The sequence below is a fragment of the Otolemur garnettii genome, unplaced genomic scaffold (assembly GCF_000181295.1).
Source record: "Otolemur garnettii isolate 467f Iridium unplaced genomic scaffold, OtoGar3 scaffold00100, whole genome shotgun sequence".
Classification (NCBI taxonomy): domain Eukaryota; kingdom Metazoa; phylum Chordata; class Mammalia; order Primates; family Galagidae; genus Otolemur; species Otolemur garnettii.
Genome location: NW_003852495.1, coordinates 3,116,184 through 3,138,262, shown reverse-complemented (window position 1 = coordinate 3,138,262; position 22,079 = coordinate 3,116,184). Strand labels below are relative to the sequence as shown.

General features: G+C 38.2%; 1 protein-coding gene across 1 annotated transcript in view; it reads left to right on the top strand.

Annotated features, from left to right (window-relative positions):
* The first annotated feature begins 8,258 nt into the window (after positions 1–8,258).
* The window catches only part of STK17B (serine/threonine kinase 17b), a 31,184-nt gene continuing 17,363 nt past the window's right edge, over positions 8,259–22,079 (top strand). Inside the window, exons 1-2 of the mRNA XM_023516888.1 lie at positions 8,259–8,482; positions 17,798–17,964. Coding sequence (XP_023372656.1) covers positions 17,842–17,964 — 123 coding nt within the window. The 5' untranslated portion in view covers positions 8,259–8,482; positions 17,798–17,841. The remainder of the gene's footprint in view (positions 8,483–17,797; positions 17,965–22,079) is intronic.

The window sequence follows — 22,079 nt, the reverse complement described above, 5'->3', positions numbered from 1 at the left end:
ATTTTTTTCCATATTCCTATCACACATACTTTTATCCAAGACTTGGAAATTTTGTTCAGAGGTTGGCAGGATTGAACCTGCATCCAATCAATAATACAATGGTATTTTGAATAGACTGAAAATATAATAGCAGGACTCACTTTAGTTATTTCATTAAGCTTTGTTCTCTCCTTTGATCTCATTTCTTATCTTATAGTTCTCTAAATGTAGGTATTTTAAGCAATGGAAGACTCATTTTTTTCTTTTTTTAAATTTTATTATTTTTCATTAAGTCATAAATACATAAATCACGTATACATTAATGCATTTATGGAGTACAAGGTGTTGATTTTATATACAATTGGATGCTTACATCTACCTGGTTAACATAGCCTTCACCTCACTTACTTAATTATTGTGTTAAGACATTATACTCTACATTTAATAGAATTGACATGACTCTTGCAATATGCATCATTTTTGTTTTTCTGAGACAGGGTCTTAATCTGTTGCTGGGGCTAGATGGCAGTGGTATCATCATAGCTCATCAAAACCTCAAACTTCTGGACTCAAGTGATCCTCCTGCCTCAGCCTCCTGAATGGCTGGGCTATTGTGTCATCATGCTAAGGCAGATGCATTAAAAAAAAACAAACTTTTCATTTTAGAATGGTTTTAGATTTATAGAATTATTGCAAAGATTGTACAGAGTTGCTGCTTTTGCAACAACCAGTTTTCCCCTATTAGTATCTTGTATCATTAGGACGCCTTTGTCACAACTAATGAAGTGATATTAATACATTATTCAAACCTGACTCAGGTCTTCTAAGTTTTTTCCTAACATCAATTTTCTATTCCAAGACCCCACCCAGGATCCCACATTACATTTGGTCATCACGTCTCCTGAGGCTCCTCTTAGTTGTGACTATTTTTCAGACTTCCCTTGTCTTTCTTTGATGGCCTAGACAGTTTTGAGGAGTATAGGTCAGATATTTTATAGAATATCTCTCAGTTGGGATTTATCTGATGTTTTTCTCATGGTTCCATGAGTTTGGGGTAGGAATACCACAGAGGCAAAGTGTTATTCTTATCACATTATAATAAAGTCCGTACTCACTTGACTTAGCACTATGGATGTTAACCGTGATTGTCTGGCTTGAGGTACTTTTTGTCCGGTTTCTCCTCTTGGAAGTTGCTTTTCCCCCCTCCTTTTTCATATTGCACTCTTAAGGAGTGGGAAGCTATGCTCCACCAACCTGCGGGTGGAGTTTCTATATATTGATCATAGTTCTTCTGCATGGAGTTTTTTCTACTCTTTCCCTTATTTGGTCAATTGTTTATTTATGTCAGTATGAATTCATGGATATCTGTTTTACAATTTGGCTTTTAATCCAGTGTTGCTTGCTTTATTATGTTGCTGAAATTGTCCTAGCTTTGTCCACTGTGTGTTTTAGCTCCTGGGTCCCTTCTCTTTGCCATACCCCCATTATTATGTGATGGTATTTGTCTGCTTGCACTTCTTTCTTTCTGGAACTACAAGATGGTTCAAGCCCATTTGCATATTTACACCCCTAATCATAGACTTAGCCATTGCCCCACCGAGTTGTGGTTCATTTTATTGGAGAATGGTATTAGAAACCAACAACCAACCAGGCATGCTTGTTGCTTCAGGAGCATCAGTGAGATATGTGTACCAAACCATGTGTACATACATATCAACAAACAAATATATCTATATGTTTATATCTGTATCCATATTAAGCTAAACATGAGTTTATATCAGACGTGTCTAAATTCTGATCCATTGCCACATGGATCATTCTCACCCTCTCCTTGCATTTTTTATGCACTTGTAAAGTTATTTAAACAATATAGCAATTTTGGAATTGCAGGTATGAGAGGGAACAAAATGCTGAAAAGAGCAGGGATTCCAAGGACTAGGTGAACTAAATACCCAAGAATATGTGTTCCTTTGTTAGTATTATAGCTGTAATTGTTAAGTGTCCACAGTACAAGCTCATAATATATTAGACGCTTGAATCCTGGCTCTAATAGTTACTGCTTGGGTTGCTGTGAGCAAGTATATAACCTCCATATCCCTTAGTTTTCCTAAAGGAAGAAAAATAATAGTACTTGAACTCATAGGAATATATGAAGATTAGATAAATTAACACAAGTAGCACTTCTAGGACAGTACCAGGTTCATTATTTATGAGCTATTGTTACTATGTACTCTACCAGGCAAACTGGTACATAACAACAGCTGGTATAAACCTAACTAAGGCTTGTCAGGCACGGTGCTTCAGTTCCCTAATCATTAGTTCATTTTACAGATGAAAAAAAAACAAACAAACAGAGGCACAAAGAGGACAGCATCTTGTAGCTCAAAGGAGTAGGACGCTGGTCCCATATGCCAGGGGTGGCGGGTTCAAACCCAGCCCCAGCCAAAAACTGCAAATAAATAAATAAATAAATAAAAATAAAAGAGGTACAAAAATTTTCTAACCTGCTTAGGGTCTCACAGCTAGTAAATTACAGAATCACTCTCTCATAATCTGTGACCTTTAAAGGGTTTCTGAACTTATTTCTTTTGCTGTAAAAATGAAACTATGAAATGCTGATTTATAAATCTAAGGCTAAGGCTAATTACTGAAAAGACTCAGAATGCTTTGACTATTCACAATGTCAGGGATAATACTCTGGAGAAGCAGTAACATTACTAAAACGTTTATGCCACTTCTCCAAAACTAGTGGAGCAGATTGAGCTTCTAATGTCATGTTGTCACGTGAAATCTACTAAGGCCTAACAGGGGAATTGGTAGGGGCTAAATGTTAGCTCTGCTGTATTTCTACTTATTAGTGCCTGTTGTACCAAGGACTTACTCAGAGAAGGGCTCCTGGAAGCTTCACTATTTCTTACCTGGCCTGTGCTCTACAGAATGTGACACCAGGCCATGATTCAGGGCACATGCAGTTGATAGAGGAAGTTTCTTAGCAAAGTGAAAAGGGAGGAGATTTGCTGGGGAGAGCTAGGAGGCATTATTTACTCAAATCAAACAAATGACCACCTTAAACCCTACCTTTATGGTTTTGCTCCACTTGATATCTACTTTCCTTTAAACTCCAGTGACTAATTTCTTTATTTCATACAGTCCCCAGGACTCCAGCACTTTTTTGACCTTTGAGTTTCATTTTGAACCTGGGTGCCTTCACCAGGTAGATGGTGAAAGGGAAAGCAGTCACCTCCCTGTCCCCTTTCCTTACCAGTAACTTTACTGCATATTTCCCACAATATCCTTCCTAGCATCAATCATAAGATTTGAGGGAAATCAAAGTATCTTATAAAGTCATTTGACAAATAGCTATGTAGGACCTACAATGTCTCAAGTATTTTGCAGGTCACAGGGTGCAGTGGTGTGCTGGACATATGCAGTCCTTCTCAGGGAGCCTGCAGACCACTGGTAAATAAGAACAGCTGGTATAAACCAAACTAAGGCTCAACTCTGGTCAGCCATTGTGCTTTAGTCCCTTATCACATTTCAATCTCACGGAGGCAGCTGCTACCACTGTGTGTTATCCCCATTAGTAAGGATGACCGAACAGAGGATTGCCCAGCCACATAATGAGGAATGGGCAGAACTGGGACTTGATTGCAGGTCTGTCTGATGATGCCACACACTTCAGTTTCCACTAAGTATTTTGGTTTGCAAATATGGAGGATTCTCTGAAGCACAACCTTAAACAAAGTATGGTAGACAGCTGGGAGAGTACAGCTGCAGACTGAAAAATGTGGCCGGATGCTCTGGGGGTGGGCAGGATCTACATGCAGTCAGGTGGTTCCAAGGAGAGGAACAGCGACAAGCGGCGGTAAGGACTAAAAGATTAAATTATCTAGGCTTCAAGCCACAGGGGAAGGAGGTACCTTAATTATTGTAGGTTGCACTTTTATCAGGTTCTTATTAAAGAACAGTTAGAATAGGGGTTTGCTTTCCCCTGTCCATATCACTTGAGTGATCATTCAAATAAATTTTAAAAAGTCTTTTTGCCTGCAGTATGTTTGGTTTAAGGACATGAAAATAATCTCAGGATTAAGAATCAAGAGACCTGGGCTCGGCGCCTATAGCTCAACCGGCTAAGGTGCCAGCCACGTACACCTAAGGTGGCGGGTTCGAGTCCCCAGCCCGGACCTGCCAAAACAACAATGATGGCTGCAACCAAAAAAAGGCCGGGCGTTGTGGCGGGCGCCTGTGGTCCCAGCTACTTGGGAGGCAGAGGCAGGAGACTCGCTTGAGCCCAGGAGTTGGAGGTTGCTATGAGCTGTAATGCCACGGCACTCTACCCAGGGGGACAGCTTGAGGCTCTGTCTCAAAAAAAAAAAGAATCAAGAGACCCAAGTTATCGTTCAGATGCGCACCCACTAGTTTAGGTGCCTGATCTTTTTCAAGTCCTTTAACTTCTCTCTTAGGTTTCTTCCTCTCTAAAACATGGGATAGGATACAGAACCTCAAGGATTTTGAAGTTCCAAAATGCTCTGATGTTATGATTTACTGGACACTTATGTTGTTTTCAGCTCTGCATTAAAGAATTTGAAGTTTAAACATTTCTAGCCCTTTAGAACTACATTGTCCAATCTAGTAGCTACCAATCACGTGTAGCTATGGAACACTCGAAATGTGGCTAAAGTGACAGCATCTTTAATTTAATGAACATTAAATTAAGAGATTGATATTGTATTTAATTATCAAAAACTTTTAATATGTTCCAAAAAACTTAGGTATGTGAATATGCTTTGTTCAAGAGTAAATTTCATGAAATCTAAGGACATATCAAGTGCTTCTGATGAAAATTTGGCATCTGCATTGGGATATAAGTAAAAATACATGACAGATTTAAGGCAACATAAAAAGGGAGTAAGATATCTCAATAGTTTGCATATTGATTATATGTTGAAGTGACAATGTTTTGAATATATTGGGTTAAATAAAATATATTGTTAAAATTCATTTTATCTGTTCTTAATTTTTAAAATGTAGCTACCAGAACATATAAATGTACAAGACATTTCTTTTGGATGGCTTGGGAAGGTTATGCTGTATAAACAGTTGTGGGTGGGTGGATTGACATACTGGCCCTCATCAGTCATGGGTGTTTCGGAGAAAATTGTGTCACCCTTTGAGGAAGACACTTGTACCAGTCTGAGTCATTTGTCTCATCAGGAAAGACTTGACCCAATTATGTTCACTAACAGCCAGGGGACGTATGGTCTCTTAAAGTCTCTCTGGGTCAATGCTTCCGAAATGGGGACGTGCTGTAGGCAACATGGATAAACACACTGTGACATCTCTGTCTGAGTACACCCAGTTGTCCTGCCTCCAAAGAGGAGATCTATTTGGAGGAGCCTGTCTCCATTCAAGATGAGTCCCCTGTTGGGTGGAGATTTGAGCCATTTCCCCAAAGCTGTTGGCTTCGCTTGTATCTGGCTATGTTTGCCTGGCTATAGGCTTCTGGTTTATTCAGTTGTAGACAGAGAATACTGCTTGTTTTGCTGTGGGATCTTGACCATAAAAATAACTAGTAAGACTTTCTTTAGAAGGAGAGTGTGGCAGAGGCAGGAATTTTGAGTTTGAAGCCTTCCTTTCTGTGCAAAATTCCACCCTCCTTTTGCTGCATCTGTAGGGAGTGAACATGAGGTCAGGGAGAATTATCTGGTCAGTATGTGGTCAGTATTTGGTGACTGACATGGTGTGGCTGGGAGGGATAAAATATGGTGGATATTGTGGCATGATCAGAAAGGACTACCATTCCTGTTCATGTGTGGTGATCCACTTGGAGTGACCTAGGAGGATCACCACCCTACTCAGGGTGTGATGACTAAACTGCAGTGATCAGAGAGGACCACTGTAGTAGTTTTCTCTGGCTGCCATAACAAACACCACAGAGTGGGTGGCTTGAACAGCAAAATTCAACCGTCTCAGTTCTGGAGGCTAGAAGTCATAGATCAAGGTGCCAGCAGGTTTAGTTAATTCTGAGACGTCTCTGCTTGATAGTCACCTTCTTGCTGTCCCTCAGTCCATGTTATCCATGTCCTAACCTCTTCTTCTTACCAGAACACTAGTCATATTGGATCAGGCTCACCCATATTATTTGTTCTACCCTAATTTCCTCTTTAAAGGCCCTAGCTCCAAATACTGTCATACTCTCAGGCACTGGGTTAGGTCTTCAATATATGCATTGGAGGACAAAATTCAGCCCCTAACAATCACCATCCCTGGTCAGTACGTAGTATCCAAGGACTGTCAGCTTAATTATCTGTGTAGTCAGAAGCAATGACCACAGAATGACCATCAGATCACATAGGGATTTCCTCCTCAAGGGAATGAAAGAACATGTATCCTTGACATGCTTAGTTTTAGGTCAAAAAGGTAGACTGGAGAGTGTGTTAACTCCTGACTTTTCCCACAAGGCCATAGATAGTACAGTCTCCTCCTTGGCACCAGAGATTCCTTGTTACTTGGACCACAGTGCCTGAGACCAAGGAAGTATAATTTGATATCCTTGGGACAGTATGATAAAACTTAGTTGATGAGTCTGACATTAGGCACAAGGGTTAACAACCTGTTTAAGGTCATAAAAGAAACCTATGGAACAAGCATAAGCCTGTGCCAAGGAACATAGAGCAAAGACTTGATTGGACTGGGAGTAGAAAGTAGAAATCAGTAAAGAGTTATGATTTCTGGAAAGAGGACAGGTCTAAAGTGGTCACGGAGAGAGAAAAGTCTTGTGTCTAGGTGTGACGGGATGTGGGACTGGATTAGTGACAAAGGGGATGTGGGCTGAGTGTGAAAAGATTGCTAAAAGCAATTGATCAAATGTTGAAATTAAGTAGGTCTGAAGTCACCTCAGTAATGTAATATTGTGACCCCTCAAGGGGTTACTGGTTCCAGGGCTGGGGCTAAGACCTCTGCATGTAGCACCTATGTTCACAAAAGAAAAGACAGGAATAGTCTCCTTGGCTTGTGGATTCTCAGACACTTAAAAAGTCAATTTCAGTGTATAGTTTTCGGTTTTCATCCTAATTTCAGGCTTCTCTGTGAGTTAGCAGTTATTAGCAACATGAAATTTGATAGATGGAAGCAATATTCTCCTCCGACAAGGCTTAAGGGAGAGACCACATAAGGGTCTACCTAAGGGATAAACACACCAAACTGGGAGGAGGCATCAGTGTAAGTAAGGACAAACAGATTTGTTAAATGGCTATGATGCATTCAATGCACTGACCTTGGGGGATGGGGGGAAATACAGTAGGAAGAGGTAATAGCCTGCTTGGTGGGAATTTGCTTGGTTTAGTGGGATGAACAAGAAAGTTCCCCTTTAAATGTGGACTGTCAAAGTCTTCTGAAAACAAGAGGACGATTCTACTCTCAGTTATCTTTCCCCAGTAGTTTTCCACAATATTGTAAATATACTCTGCAACCAATCCTAGTTTATTCACACAAAATCTTATACATGTATGAATAGATAATCTAGTATTATACATGTATAACAATTGTGTCTTGCACAGAACTTTGGAATTTTTCATTGTCTTCAAGGGGTAAGGGATTCTGAGCAGACTGATGTAGGCTTTCACCTTTTTCCTCAGCACTATTTATGCGAAATCAGAAATTCATCCTATTCGGACGCTCTCCTCATTGCCTTTAGTCAACGTCTCCGAAGGACACGATTCCCTCAAGCAGACTTTAGCGAGGGATCCAGGTCTGTAAATCCCCAAGTGATGGAGATGTTTGGAGGAACTGCCGCCAGGTTGTAGCACACCGGGTTCTCCACTTGCCGAGTGGGTTCAGGTCTGAGGGAAGATGATCGGGAAGGTCTTTGGTAGGTACAGATACACACTGTGCTTCTTTCCTGTCTCCAGTGCTCGGATATTCGCACCTCGATGACTGACCACTTACTCTAAAGGTGGGAAGGAGTGCGCCCAGTTGGAGTTCCAGTCCCACCCAAGGCCTCGGCAGCTCCGCCTCACCCCTCCCTCAAGGCAGCTGCAGGAGCGCCCCACCTGCCCCACTGCGCCCCCCGGCGCGGGCCACACCCTCTCACCGCTGGGGTCCCGCCCCTCCGCAGCACGCGCAGCCGGCCGGCGCCCCGCCCCGCCCACCACGTGACAGACCCACCCTCCTCGCGGGCTCTGATTGGCTCTCCCAACTGAGGGGGTGGGATCTAGCGAACTAGACTGCGCTCAGACGCGGCTGCAGTTTTCAAACCTCAACTGTAAGCTTCTGTCCTCTTCTCTGTAGTAGTAGCCGGGAGTCACCTTACTGCGGCCTGGGTCACAACTGTCGGCCCTTGTCTGGAAAAGTAAAAGTGGGTCCTGCCACGCTTGGAGCTTCCAGAAGCCTCACCCGGCTAGAGCTAGAGAACGAGTTCTGTAGCGGCCACCGGCGTGGGGCGGGACAGGACCCTCCCCCCAAGAGGGGGGCAGCCCCGAGAGAAACTGCAGCGGCCAGAGCGGTTAGTGTCCTGCGCCTCGCGTGTCCGCGGTCCTGAGGGATTGCTGGGTGGGCTCGGGCTGCGACTGAACCCACTGCCTTTATCAGTGCAGAGCCCCCCAACGTGGGGAAGAGGAGTGCGGAGGGAGGGTCCCCTCGGAAGCCCCCGGCCTCCGCCTGGCGGAGATGGGTTAAACTCTAGCGCCCTTCGGGTGGCCCGACTGCTCCCGGCCTCTTTCCACCTTCTGGCTGAAGTCCCGCGTCCCCGGTTCCATCGGAGGGCGGTCGGTGGGGCTTCTCACCCCGGGAGGGGAGTGTGTCTGTGTGTCTGCGTGCTCGCGCCGGCGGCCCACGGGCCCCAGGGCCCCTCCACGTCTCCGCGACGCGGGTCCTTCGTGTGCTTCGCGAGTTCCCAGCTGTGGCGTGGGCCCGGGACGTGTTCACATCTGGACTCGCGGACACGTCTTACTACAGTTGCTTTTCCTCCAGAGAAAGTTTGTGCTCATCTTACGGAGCATTTTCAGTTACTGTTTGTGAACAGCTTTTTAAAATCAGTGAATAGAGAACACGGGGAATTGCAGCCGTTTCAGTGATTTTCAGCGATCTAATTCTGTTTTGATGCCCCATAAGCCAGTTAGTGTACGTCCCGTAGTGTAGACCCGTCCTCACACTGTAAGACTACAGGATGGCTACAGTTTTTCACATTTACCCCAGGCTCTTTGTTTCACTTAAGGGAAAAGTGCTTCTTTTGGATTCCCTCAGAGGTATAAGTAGAGACAAGTTGGAAGGGACTTTATGGCAGCTAGTAGCTGGTATTCTTCCTATTCGCTGGGACTAGAGGCACTCTGACATCAGTTTGCAGAGGAAAAACAAACCTACTGCACGTTTAAAATCCAGCCATTCTACCGATCAGATTTCACTAATGTTTAAACACGTTAGGACTATATGTCACGTTCCCCGATTGTTTTGCCAACGTAATGTTTACATGTGTGGTACTAATAATACGCTGAACCTTGCGGGGATGTTTGAAGTGGTGTAGCCCCTTTAAATTTCAAGTCTAGGAGAATCTGTGCGCTCAGGCAGCCCAGTCTATAGAAATGACTGGGTGAGTGGCAGCATATGAAACCTGCATTTTGAACGCAGAAGCACAATTTTACTGAAGGAAAAGATAACAAACCTACTTTCTCATTAACACACCGCTTTATAGTCTCATAGTGAACTGTCCAGAAGTAGTTTTAAGTAACTTCTGAAATGTTTGCTTTATAAATATTAAACCACTTAGTCATGGAATTGTGTATTTGGTCCATAGAAACAGTGCAAAAAAAGTTATAGATCTATCTTTTGCTACAATTCTCTTCCTCTGAAAAGATGCTTAATTAAAAATTTCCCCCCAGTATTTTAATAATTGGAGTTGTTATTAACAGCTGCTTTAGTTTTGAGGTACACATTATATGTATTTAGATCATTTTTTAAAACTGTGGATCTAAGCCTTAAGTAAAATATATTTGCTTACGTGGCAGTATGTTTTAAAGTAAAATTTATGTAATAATTTGAAGACCATTCTTTTGGTTGCAGTTTTTCTTATGATCATTGAATAGTGAATTGTAATTTGGTTAAGACATTATCATTTTTAGGAAAGTGGAGGCTTGACGTGATCACTCTGTCAGCATATGAGTAACAAATTTGGAGACGATATAGGCATTTTACCACAGATGTTTCTAATCAAATAATTTCATCTTTAAGCTTGCACTGATAGTGTTTAACTGGTAGCAAGTGAACATTTAAACATTTTAAAAGCTTCGTTTGAAGCTGTTTGATACTTATTGGGAGAATTTTCTTATCAAAATTCACCCTTTTAAATCTTAGAGACTCAATTGAAAACCCAGAAATCAAGGAAATCAATTATTAACACTTTCTCTAAATCCTTAATTGTCTTAAAATTTTGTATGTAACATATTGTGCACATTTCCTGTGTGCAAAGTTGGCAAGTAAGACTAGTACTTCTACTCTTACTACTTTTAAGGTATAATAATAGTTTCTTGCTTGTTTTTTTAAGAAGTGGGCATTTATTTTGTCAGGAACATTAGCAGTCAGTTATGTACTACCTTTCCACTTAGGAAAACATCACACGTGTTCAGTTGCTTTTGTTTTACATAATATCAATGACAAAATTGAACTTTTTTATTTATTTATTTATTTATTTATTTTGAGACAGAGTCTCACTTTGTCACCCTCAGTTAAGAATGTAGTGGCATCACAGCAACCTTAAGCTCCTGGGCTCAAGGGATCTGATCCTCTTGCCCCAGCTTCCCCAGTAGGTGAGACTATAGGCGTCCATAACACCCAGCTATTTTTTTTTTTTTTTTTTTTAGAGACTGCGTCTTGCTCTTGCTCAGGCTGATCTTGACCTCTTTAACTCAAGCATTTTACCAGCCTCGGCCCCTCAGAGTGCTAGGATTACAGGCGTGAGCCACCATGCCCGGCCTAATGATTTTAGTTTTAAATACTATAGTTTGCATTCTGTGATAGACTATTATCAAAGGATATTTGATTGACTATTTCAGTTAAGAAATGTTCTTGTAAATTAACCAACAAGCACACACTTTTATCTAAATATATTGTGATAAATGTTGCAATTTTCAAGCATGCTTTATTGAAAGGTTTTTCTTTGGTTATCCTTTTTCTATAAGATATAAACTTCAGTGCCATTTTATTTATTTATTCTTTTAATTTTTTTTAAGATAGGGTCTCATTTTGAGGCCCAGAGTACAGTGCACTAGCATGATCTCAGCTAAATTCAGTCTTGAACTCCTAGGCTCAAGCAGTGCTCCTGCATCACCTCTCAAGTAGTTGGTACTATAGTCATGGCCCACTCTGCCTGACTAATTTTTTTATTTTTTCTAGATATGGGTTCTAATTCTGTTGCTTAGTTGATATCTAACTCCTGGCCTCAAATACTCCTCCTGCTTCAGCCTTCCCAAAGGATTAGAGGCATGAGCCATCTTAAACATGTGAATTAGTGCCGTTTTAAACCTGTGAATGAGTCAGTTGCTTTTAATATTTATATGCAATATATTTTGGCTCATTCCTGACCTTTTTCAACTACTCTAAAAGAGGGCATAGTCAATACTGGAAGCTTTGAAAAATTTTAACAGTAAAATGGTAATTTCCTCTTTAAATCCTTAAAGGAACAGATTCCATTTTGCATTGTAATAGTTACTGCATAAATGGTATTTTCAGTGGTGCTATTAAGTAAACAATAATTTATTTTACAACAGAAACCTAATTTTCCGTCTGATGAATGACAAGTACCATGTGTTTGTTGGCCTATTATATTTCCATTTTTCAACATCTTATCATGGTTCACAATTATTGGGTTTAATTCTTTTTCTGAAGGTGGTAAGAGATGGCATCTTGGCACAGAGTTAAGCCTAGAATTTTTGCCTAACACTTCAGCCTTTGAATAGTGTATATTAGACTTGTTGGATTAGAGTCAGTTTAGCTGACTTTCTATTGCAATTTTCAGAGGCATACACTCATGAATTGTACTTTCTGTTTAAGATTTAAAAAACAAACTAAAAATAAAACCAATATTCTGTTAGTAGAATATGTATAAGGAATATAATCTCTTCCTTAAAATCAAAAATCATCCCTATCCCTATATCAATACCTTTACTAATCAAGGACTAATTAAAAATGGACCCTTCTGCCACATCTGCGGAGCGTTCTTTTTTTTTTGTTGGATGGTAGGTAAATAAATCTCTAATCCCTATTTCCTAGCAAAAACTTGGTAGCAGTAAATGCCTATGTGAAATTTAGGAGTTACTTCCTAACAATCTCTGGCTTTCCTTTTTTTCCTTTTTTTTTAAGAATTTACACAAAAACAAGTAGCTACCTCATTTAGAAAGAGTGGTAAATATAAAATAAATGGTCCACCTAGAAGTGAGAATAATATAACCTAAAAGTTGTACCCTCATATTAATTGATTGAGTTAAAAAATATTTGATATCAGCTTATCATATTAATTTGATATTTAAAAAAAATAAAAGTATCAATACAGTCTCAAACAACCAAAAAAAAAAAAAAAAGACAAAGAATGGTCCATTTGCATTACATTACAATACACATGTATAAAGTAAAATAATCTTATCCGTGGTTCCAGACTTTGTGACTACCCTGTTTAGAACTGAAATTATTTAAAATATTTCTTATTTTAATGTGCCACATCTGAATTAAGCAGAGACTAGCTGCATTCAGAGCTCTATTACTGTAATTGTAAGATGGATCTCAAGTTCTGCAAACCCCTTGAAGACAGGAGATGTACCTGAAAATTCCTTTTGCTATATTTCAAAGATGGGCATGGTGGCAGATGCCTATAGTCCCAGATAGTTGGGAGGCTGAGATAAGAGGATAGCTTGAGCCCAGGAGTTTGAGGTTGCTGTGAGCTGTGACACCACAGCACTCTACCCAGGGCAACAGAGTAAGACTCTGTCTCCCCCCCCTCCAAAAAAAATTATAATTTAGTTCATCAAACATTTTTTGAATTCCTGTCAGTTCCAGACACCTTGGGCACAAAAGTAAAAGGATGATGCCCTTTCAACACTAAATTTAATTGCAGTCTAGTGTGTTACAGTTTGAGGTAAAGAAGTATGCCAAGGGTCCGCTTATTTGAAGCATAGAGGAGAGGTTTTAAACCAACTTGCAAGTTTTAGGCAAAGTTTCTTGGGGGAGATGCCATTCTACGTTGAGATGGAAGGATGCTTAAAAAGAGTTATTTATTTAAGGAATGGTAGATAGGATGTTTCGTGCAGAGAAGCATAATAAAGATGTGATGGCAAAATATGAAATATAAGTGTGGCAGGAAGTGAAGTTGGTGTATACTCGGACTCAGGGGCCTTTGTGTGTCATGCTATGACTTTTGCTTACCTCAACTGGGGAGCTAATGAAAGAATTAAAACCACTCTAGACCAGTGGTTCTCAACCTGTAGGTTGCGATCCACAGGAACTGTATTAAAGGCTTACGGTTGAGAAGGAAGGTTGAGAACCACTGCTCTAGACACTGTCATTATTATATATTGTATATTCTTTTTTATAAAACTTTATTATTTGATAACTTTGAAATGAATATTGTTGTAAATACTTTTAAAATAGAGCTATTTAGAGATTTGTAAGAACTGCTTGTTTGTCTTGCTTTTGATCACATGCAAGTAAGTCTAGGCCCAAATCAAGCCCAATATTTCCTTCACTGATCCAAATGTAAATGCTTACTGTAATTATGTAATGAGTGTTAATGAAAAAAATCTTTGAAAATAAGTGTGAGATACTGTTATTTTTAGTGGTATTGCATAATTGAAAGCATGATCCATCTTACCTTCTATTACCTGTTGCTGTTTCTAGCACCTAATTGTGTCTGTGAATGTACACATACACATACATACAAAGTTATGTATTAGATCCTTAAGATTTTTTTTTATTGGTATAGCCTGATAAAATTTTATGAACTAGATTTCAAATGGAGTGACTTGGTAATTTAGAACCAGTTATAGGTCTCTGAATTATGGTAGAGGACAAGAAAAGGTTTTTGGATTGTTTGTTGGAGTTGAAGAAAATTTGGTGGGGAACTTAGGAAGGCATAAGAAGGAGAGGCAGAGAGCTGGCTGATAACCTTCATGTACTTTATATGAAGGGCAATGAGATTTTTGTGGAGGATTTGGTGGGCAAAGGTAATAGTCATGCTCCAATATATGCAAAATTGGCCCAAGTAGAAGAATGGAAAAATGTCTAGGCTCTGACAGTTGGTTTGGTTGAAGTAAATAGAAGGAAAATGAACTTAAGAAATGCTATCTGGGCTCGGCGCCTATAGCTCAACCGGCTAAGGCGCCAGCCACGTACACCTAAGGTGGCGGGTTCGAATCCCCAGCCCGGACCCGCCAAACAACAATGACGGCTGCAACCAAAAAAAAAAAAATAGCCAGGCGTTGTGGCGGGCGCCTGTGGTCCCAGCTACTTGGGAGGCGGAGGCAGGAGACTCGCTTGAGCCCAGGAGTTGGAGGTTGCTGTGAGCTGTAATGCCACGGCACTCTACCCAGGGGGACAGCTTGAGGCTCTGTCTCAAAAAAAAAAAAAAGAAATGCTATCTGGAAGTCTAAAGCAGTTCGTGTTAGTAATAAGCAGATGAAGTTAAGGTTCAATGTTTAGAAACATATTCTCTTTTTCTGAGGTATGGTTTCTATTCCAGCATATTCAGAGCCAGAGTTACCAAATTCCAAATGATTTTACTCCCAGAATTATTATACTATATATAATGTTTTGTGTCTTCCTTTATTCACTTAATGAGTTAAAAAATATTCTTTGAACACACAATTTTTATGGGTTGTATAAGATTGCATTATTTAGATGTATTTAACTGTTTCCTTATTGTTGTACTGAGGGGTACATTCATTCGTTTTTACTATTGTAAATTGAGTTCCTTGAACATTAATCTTTATCTACAACTAAAACTCATATTGGTTCTTATTTATTTATTTTTTTTTTTTGCAGCTTTTGGCCAGGGCTGTATTTGAACCCAACACCTTTGGCATATGGGGCTGGCGCCCTACTCCTTTGAGCCATAGGCGCCGCCCCTGATATTGGTTCTTGAAAACTGAGAGCAGGAATGCTTATTCATAAAATAGATCTTAGTTATACTAGAGTTTTTGTGAATGGATCACTTTGAAGCTGATACATTAGAGAGTCTCTTGGAATCCAGTTTCTAGATGAGGCAAGCATCTAATGTGAAGAACCTATATTCTGTCTCTGATTAAGTTTGGCATGCTCTTGTTCTCATGTTTCCCAAGGCCCAATGACTGAACAGCGAGTGTTGAGAGTTGCATAGCCCACTTGTATCCATGATTCACATATCTCTCTCTTCTTTCTGTATGTTATGTGTGTGATATAAATGTGATCATAAGCATGCATGTTAATAGACCTTTTAATTCAGGTATAAATTCTAAAAGCTCGAAGATGATCTGGGGAAAAAAACCCTAAATAATAGATTGAGCATAAAAATCGCTACCCATTTTGATTTTTCAGAGAGTAATATGTGACCAGTGAAGCTGAATGCCATTTCATAACTTTGAAATACTTCATAAAAGTATGACTTGAGAAAAAAGCCAAGAAGAAAAAATATAGAAACTGAAAACACTGAATTCTAATCACAGTGCTTATTTGCTAAGCAGAATGTAATGAAAATAGAAAATAAAAAACATTTGAAGATTTGAGTTTAGACTAACTTGAGTTGAGAGTTTTATACATGGAAATGGTACATATATCCAGTATCAATAATGGCAGGAGACTTCAGCAGGAAGTCCGTCTTTGGGTAGAGTGTTAATTTTTTTTGATGAAAGAGTTGTAGATGTGCCCTCACGATTCGCACAGTGCTGTAAGTTCAGTGTATTTTAATTTTTAAATCAATTGAGCTCTGCAAGATTGATTCTGTCATCATCCATACTTAGAACAAGCAGAATTGAAGGACTGGGAAATGCCAGGTAAATAACAATAAAATTCGTTTCACCTTGGTTACACTAGAATAGCCAAATCAAAAGTCTGAATGGGTCAGATGTTGGCAGGGTAGTGATAATCCCTCCTATTTAGTGCTAGTGGTAGGAATGGAGAGAAGGGACTATGTTTATTATGTTTTATTTATTTTTAACTTAAATGAGACACCGGCAACCAATAAGATTTGAAAGAGCAAGTGTTTGCTATGGTATTTGTATCCTTTCCTAAACATTTGAAATATTTCATTGAAAAAAGAAGCTGTATTACAACAGACTAGATGACGTAACAGAAATTTATTTTCTCACAATTCTGGAGAGTAGAATCTGAGATCAGGGTGTCGGCAGGGTTGGTTTCTCCTGATGCTCTCTCCTTGGCTTATAGGAGGCTGTCTTCTCCCAGTGTCTTTATAAGATTTTTCCTTAGTAGTGTCTGTGTCCTAATCACATTTTATGAGGATACCAGTTATACTGGATTAGGGCCCACCTTAATGACCTGGTCTTTAACTTAATGACCTCTTTAAAGGCTCTATCTCCAAAGGCAGTCACATTCTGGGGGTCTGGCGGCGGGTGGGGGAGATGTTAGGATTTCAATATGCATATTTTGGGGAGGACACATTTTAGCCTGTATCAGTAGCAAAGCTTAATTAAAGTCTCATATCTATGATGGATAAATGGAATTCAGACCCCAAATATATTTCAGTCCAAATGTTATTTTCAGAGTGCTGTATGTACTGCTACCCTAGACCTCTAGAGATGTACCCACAAACTGTTTAGAGCTGTTTTCCCAAAGACCAAAGGATATAGAGAAAACAATTTTACTGACTTGAGACAAAAGCCAAGAAGAGAAAATATAGAAACTGAAAACACTGAACTCTAATCACACTGCTTATTTGCTAAGAAGAATATTTGAACCTAGGAAGATCAAGAACAGCAGATGTTAAGTAGGAAATACAGGTAGGAAAAAATAGTAGCAGAGAAGGAATAAACACCTAGGCGGTTATTGTAGGAGGGTGCTAGAAGAATAATGCTTGATTTTATAGCAGTATAGCAGGTATAGCAGTAAGAAGTATCTTGAAGTATTTAGACTACTATTATTATATGAATTCAGTTTTGATTTTAAAAGTGAATGCATGTTAATATCATAAAGTTGCAGTAGATATGAACTTCAGGTATAGCTTAGAACTCTGGAGTAAAACTTTGTGTATGGTCAGTCACTTACCCAGCAAAATTATTGAACTCTTTATACACAGCAGGCTCTGTGCTAGGTTCTGCCAAAGGAGAGACTCTAGGATCTATGAGAGATCTGAATTTAGTATTGAAACACAAGCCACTCCACGGAACAAGTGCTATTTCTTGTAGTTGTTCATGTGTCAGTGGTATAATTCACGGTATATTCACTCACGCTAAATTTCTTTGGCTATGTGAAATGAAATTTAAAATGAATAATCATTAACAAGTTATGTAAAACTCGTAACTTTAAAGTATTAGAGTTTTGCAATGAAACTAAGTGATTGCTTGCATTATAATTTTATCACAACTATTTTTTAAAGAATTTGCAGGAATTTTTATAGTAGTTACATTCTGAAATGAAGTCACTAATTTTGTTCAAGTGCCATAGAGGTGATAGTATTTTATGGGTGTACTTTTTGTTTTTTTTTTCCTTCTTGTGGGTAGAATGTTCTCTTTAATTCTTTTTCTTTTTTAGTTGTATCTTATAGCTATATTTGGTGTTTTACAACGTAATGCACATCCTGCCTGAGATGACATCTTTTACATCCAAGTTTTTCTCTTTTTTAAAAAAGGTAAAAGTAAGTGATTAAAGAAGCCTTTCTGAAAGTCATCTAACATGTCAAGAAGAAGATTTGATTGCCGAAGTATTTCAGGGTTGCTAACTACAACTCCTCAAACTCCGATGAAAATGGAAAACTTCAATAATTTCTATACACTTACATCGAAAGAGCTAGGAAGGTAGGGGAGCTTTTTGATGTATATGCTGTTTAATTTCAAAGTTGTATAAAACTCACATTGACTCCTCCTTTAGCAGTAATTAAGAAGGAAACTCTTTGTTGCTATTCTCTAGAGTCTATTCTTAACTGAATTGAAAATCAAATCTGTGGAGGGTTTAAGGAACTTACATATCACACATCAGAACTCACAAGGAACTTAGCATCCATCAGTGTCTGATAGAAACTGTTGGTTCTTATCTGAGACTGTTCATGGGAAGAGGCAGCTCAGCACAGGACATTGCTGAGTCCAAGTCTAGGCTCCCCCATTCACTAACTGTGTGACCTCAATTAAATTACTGCTTAGTGCTGTGGTTTCCTCATCTGAAAAGTACAAAAACAAGGTAATTGTGACTATCTTATATGATGTTATAAAGATTAAGTTGGTGAATACAGTAGAACCTCCATAGTTGACCTAATTTTCAGAGACTAGACATGTCTTACTGGTACATGTCAGTACAGTAGAACTAGTTCCTTATGTTGACCACTTCTGTATGGTGACCAGTTTGTTACTGTCCCTTGGGTAGTCAACTCACAGAAGTTTTACTGTAATTTGTAAAGTGTTTAGTATAGTGCTATATAAGTATTTGTTAGATAAAATATTTTTTTTAATTCCTAGGATATGTCAGCTGAAAAAGAAATAGAGAAATTATCCCTTTCTCCATCCCCAAATTAAACAAAAAGAATGAACTCATATTTGATAATATAATTCTATATCACAGAAAATGAGTATTCTATCAGTAAACCTGTACAGGCAGTCCTGGGGTTTTAAAGAAGATAGGTTCTGTAGGTTTGTTCTTAAGTTGAATTTGTATGTAAGATAAAACAGGTGCATATATCTATTACTTGTAATAGCTTCTGTTTGTTAGTATGAGTTGTACATCAGTCTCAGGTTTGTAACTTGGAGACTTACTGTGATAGTCCCTATTCTGAAGTGTGAGTTGTATGTATAAGTCAGAAGTTTGTAACTTGGGGACTGCCCTATACAAATTCTGCATTAGCTTAACCAAGGTATAAATTCTTTAAGGCCAAGGAGTAACCTGATATTATCAGATCATTTAGTACTGCCATTTTAAATAAAATATAAATTTTATATATTTTTTAAAAGTTTTGTAGAACTTAGACTTTCACAGTATCAATTCTAAATTATATTATAAATAAGTACCATCGTAAGTGACAATCATAAAGTTGAATCAGGTATACTTCTTAAAGTTTCAGATAAAACATGATAGAATTTTATTCAGACAGATTCAGATTGCTAATACTCCATTTTCTAGTATCTTTATGAAATAAACCTAATCACATCTTTCTTTAAATTGACATGGGCTAATAAATCACATGGTAAATATTGATATATTTAATTAGATTTTGGTAAATTAGAAGTCATGATTTTTTCCTCTGCCCAGAACTTGCTGAAAGTTCTTTCAATATTGTTACTGATTTTAATATTTTAAACTTTTGTGAAATGTAAATTAGGATCATAATCTTGTTTCTCCTGAGATGTGCACATTTTGAAATTTCATGAACGTGCCATATAGCGTATTGTGGACTACAAAATTGTCTTTTTAAATCAACTGTTGAAAAAAAATCAACTGTTCTTTTACTGTTTAAGAATTTATTTTCTTTTAGCAAATTAGAGGAAAATATGTACAAGTTAAAAGTTCATTTTTTACTATTCTCAAAAACTTTGCGTTGTTCCTGTTTTTTAACATGTTGGATAAGTTTTTTCCACCCCTCCCCCAACTGAGGCAAGGTTTCATAGGCCTTCTTGTGGTTAGAAGGGTGAGGCCGATTCAGAAATAAACGTCAGCTTCCTTTGTGGCTTACCCTCCCCTGTTCTTTCACATTTTATTGTGTAGTCTAGAATGCAGAAGGGTAACTCCTAGACTTTTTTGCTGCTAGGAAATAAAGTCAGCCTTGCCCATCTAGAGTACAAACTTCAGCATTATTATTAAGGGCCCTTAAGATATTTTAAACATTTCTATTAAATTTGGTACAGGAACATTGTATATTAAAGATTATCTTTGATAGTTCTCAACTACAACCAATAGTTTAAAATGGAAAGCAATTGCTTTTTTTTCCCCCTAAGTCATCTGCTAATTATGCTAAAAATATTTACCTTATTTCACAGTATATGACTATATATACAGATATATAAAATTTTATTGGTATCTCAAACTTGAAAAAATACAAATGGTTTAAGTGCAGGATGGAAAATAGCAAAGTACATGGTATTACAACAAACATGTAACGCTGGTATTCATTCAACAGATATTTCAGTTTCTCTTATAATTCCTGTAATGGTTAGAACAGACATAGTACCTTCTCTCATGGAGCTTTTACTTGATGGTCAGCATTGACAGATAAATTATTACCAAGCTCCTTTGGTCACCTTTGCCCCAGATTAGTGTACACTAGTTCAAGAAAACTTTTGGTGATACCAAAAATAATTAGATAAAAACTGTCATTATTTAACATTGCTCTTTGTTTCTGACAGTATTCTGGCTTATAGATACTATAATAAAATTATAGCAGAACTAAATTGTCCCAATTGATAAACTTTTTTTTTTTTCAAATGCACAATTTTCTTGACCAACTAGTTTCGCTTCCTAAATTTTACAAGGTGAATTTCTTTGCAAAATCCAAAACTTCCTTTCTGTTTTTACTTATAAATCTTGGTAAGAATTGGCAGAAATGAGTGACCTGCACTTCTTTAGAAAAACATTTTAAAAGGAAGAATTGCTTTGTAGTGGTTAAGACAAAAAGATAGCAATTCACATTCTGCAGTTTAATTCTTTGCACTCCAATTCCATGTATAGACTTTTCTGAGTTATTTAAACTTACTGTGACTCAGTTTTCCAGTATAAAATTTATAAAATGTCAGTAAGAAATGTTTTATAGTTAAAATTCAACATTCTCAAATTTGAAAACTTTCAGAAGTTTATACAAGTAAATTTATTTAGTTAATATGCAATATAGAGGAGTCAAATTATAGCTTTATTTCCAGCATTTTCCTTTGGCACAAATTTTGAGGAAATTGGTTAAATAAAGGGTAGGAATCTCTGTCATCTTGGATCTTGGTCAGTGGGAATAACAAGTAAAATATAATCCAGCAATTTATTCTTCCCTTCCAACCCCCACCCCCAACCCCCCAACCCTACCCCCCACCCCGTGCCTGCCCCCATACCCTAAACACCAAGTTTTGTTTTCCCTGCTGAGAGCCTAGTGGGCTGTGTTAGGAGTATATTAAGGGGCATTGGGGTGAGAGAAGTTATGGACTAAAGGTTACTCTATGAAAATCCTTTATTATAAGACTCAAAACCGTCTTTGGCTCAAAAGAGTTTTAGGCCTTTATGAAAATAAATTTGGACAACTGTAGGCTTATAATACACACTTATTCGAATAGAAACTCGGATTTTTAAAAAAATTTCTCCAATAGCATACTCAGCTTCTCCAATAGCTGAGTACACCATTGGAAAAAGCTAAAAACATATATATTTCTAAAATGATAAATGTGGCCTTAATGGGTATATTCGTACAGAGCTGTTGACAGCCATTAATTTTCTTAATTGATCATCAAATGTCTTTGAATACTTTCCACAGGACACATTTATCTTAGGTATATTACAGATCTCTTAGACTACTGAGTGTTACTAAGTGATATGCTGGGAAAACAACTGGCAAATGGTCACTAAAAAGTTTTAGCTTATTAGGAGGGTCAGAATTTATGCACATAAAATTAGATGTCAAATATTCATTTTGGTATTCATTTAGTTTCTTGTATTTTCAAGAGGAGCTTTTTTGTTTTCAGGTTTTTTTTTCTATTAAATTATAGCTGTGTATATTAATGCAATCATGGGGTACAATGTGCTGGTTTTACATACAATTTGAAATGGTTTCATCAAACTGGTCAACATAGCCTTCATGGCATTTTCTTAGTTATTGTGTTAAGACATTTATGTTCTACACCCAGTAAATTTCACATGTACCCTTATAAGATGCACCATAGGTGTGGTCCCACCAATTACTCTCTGATTGGAGTATTAATGTGATCCTTTATGAAGGGTACAGTTTTGGAAAC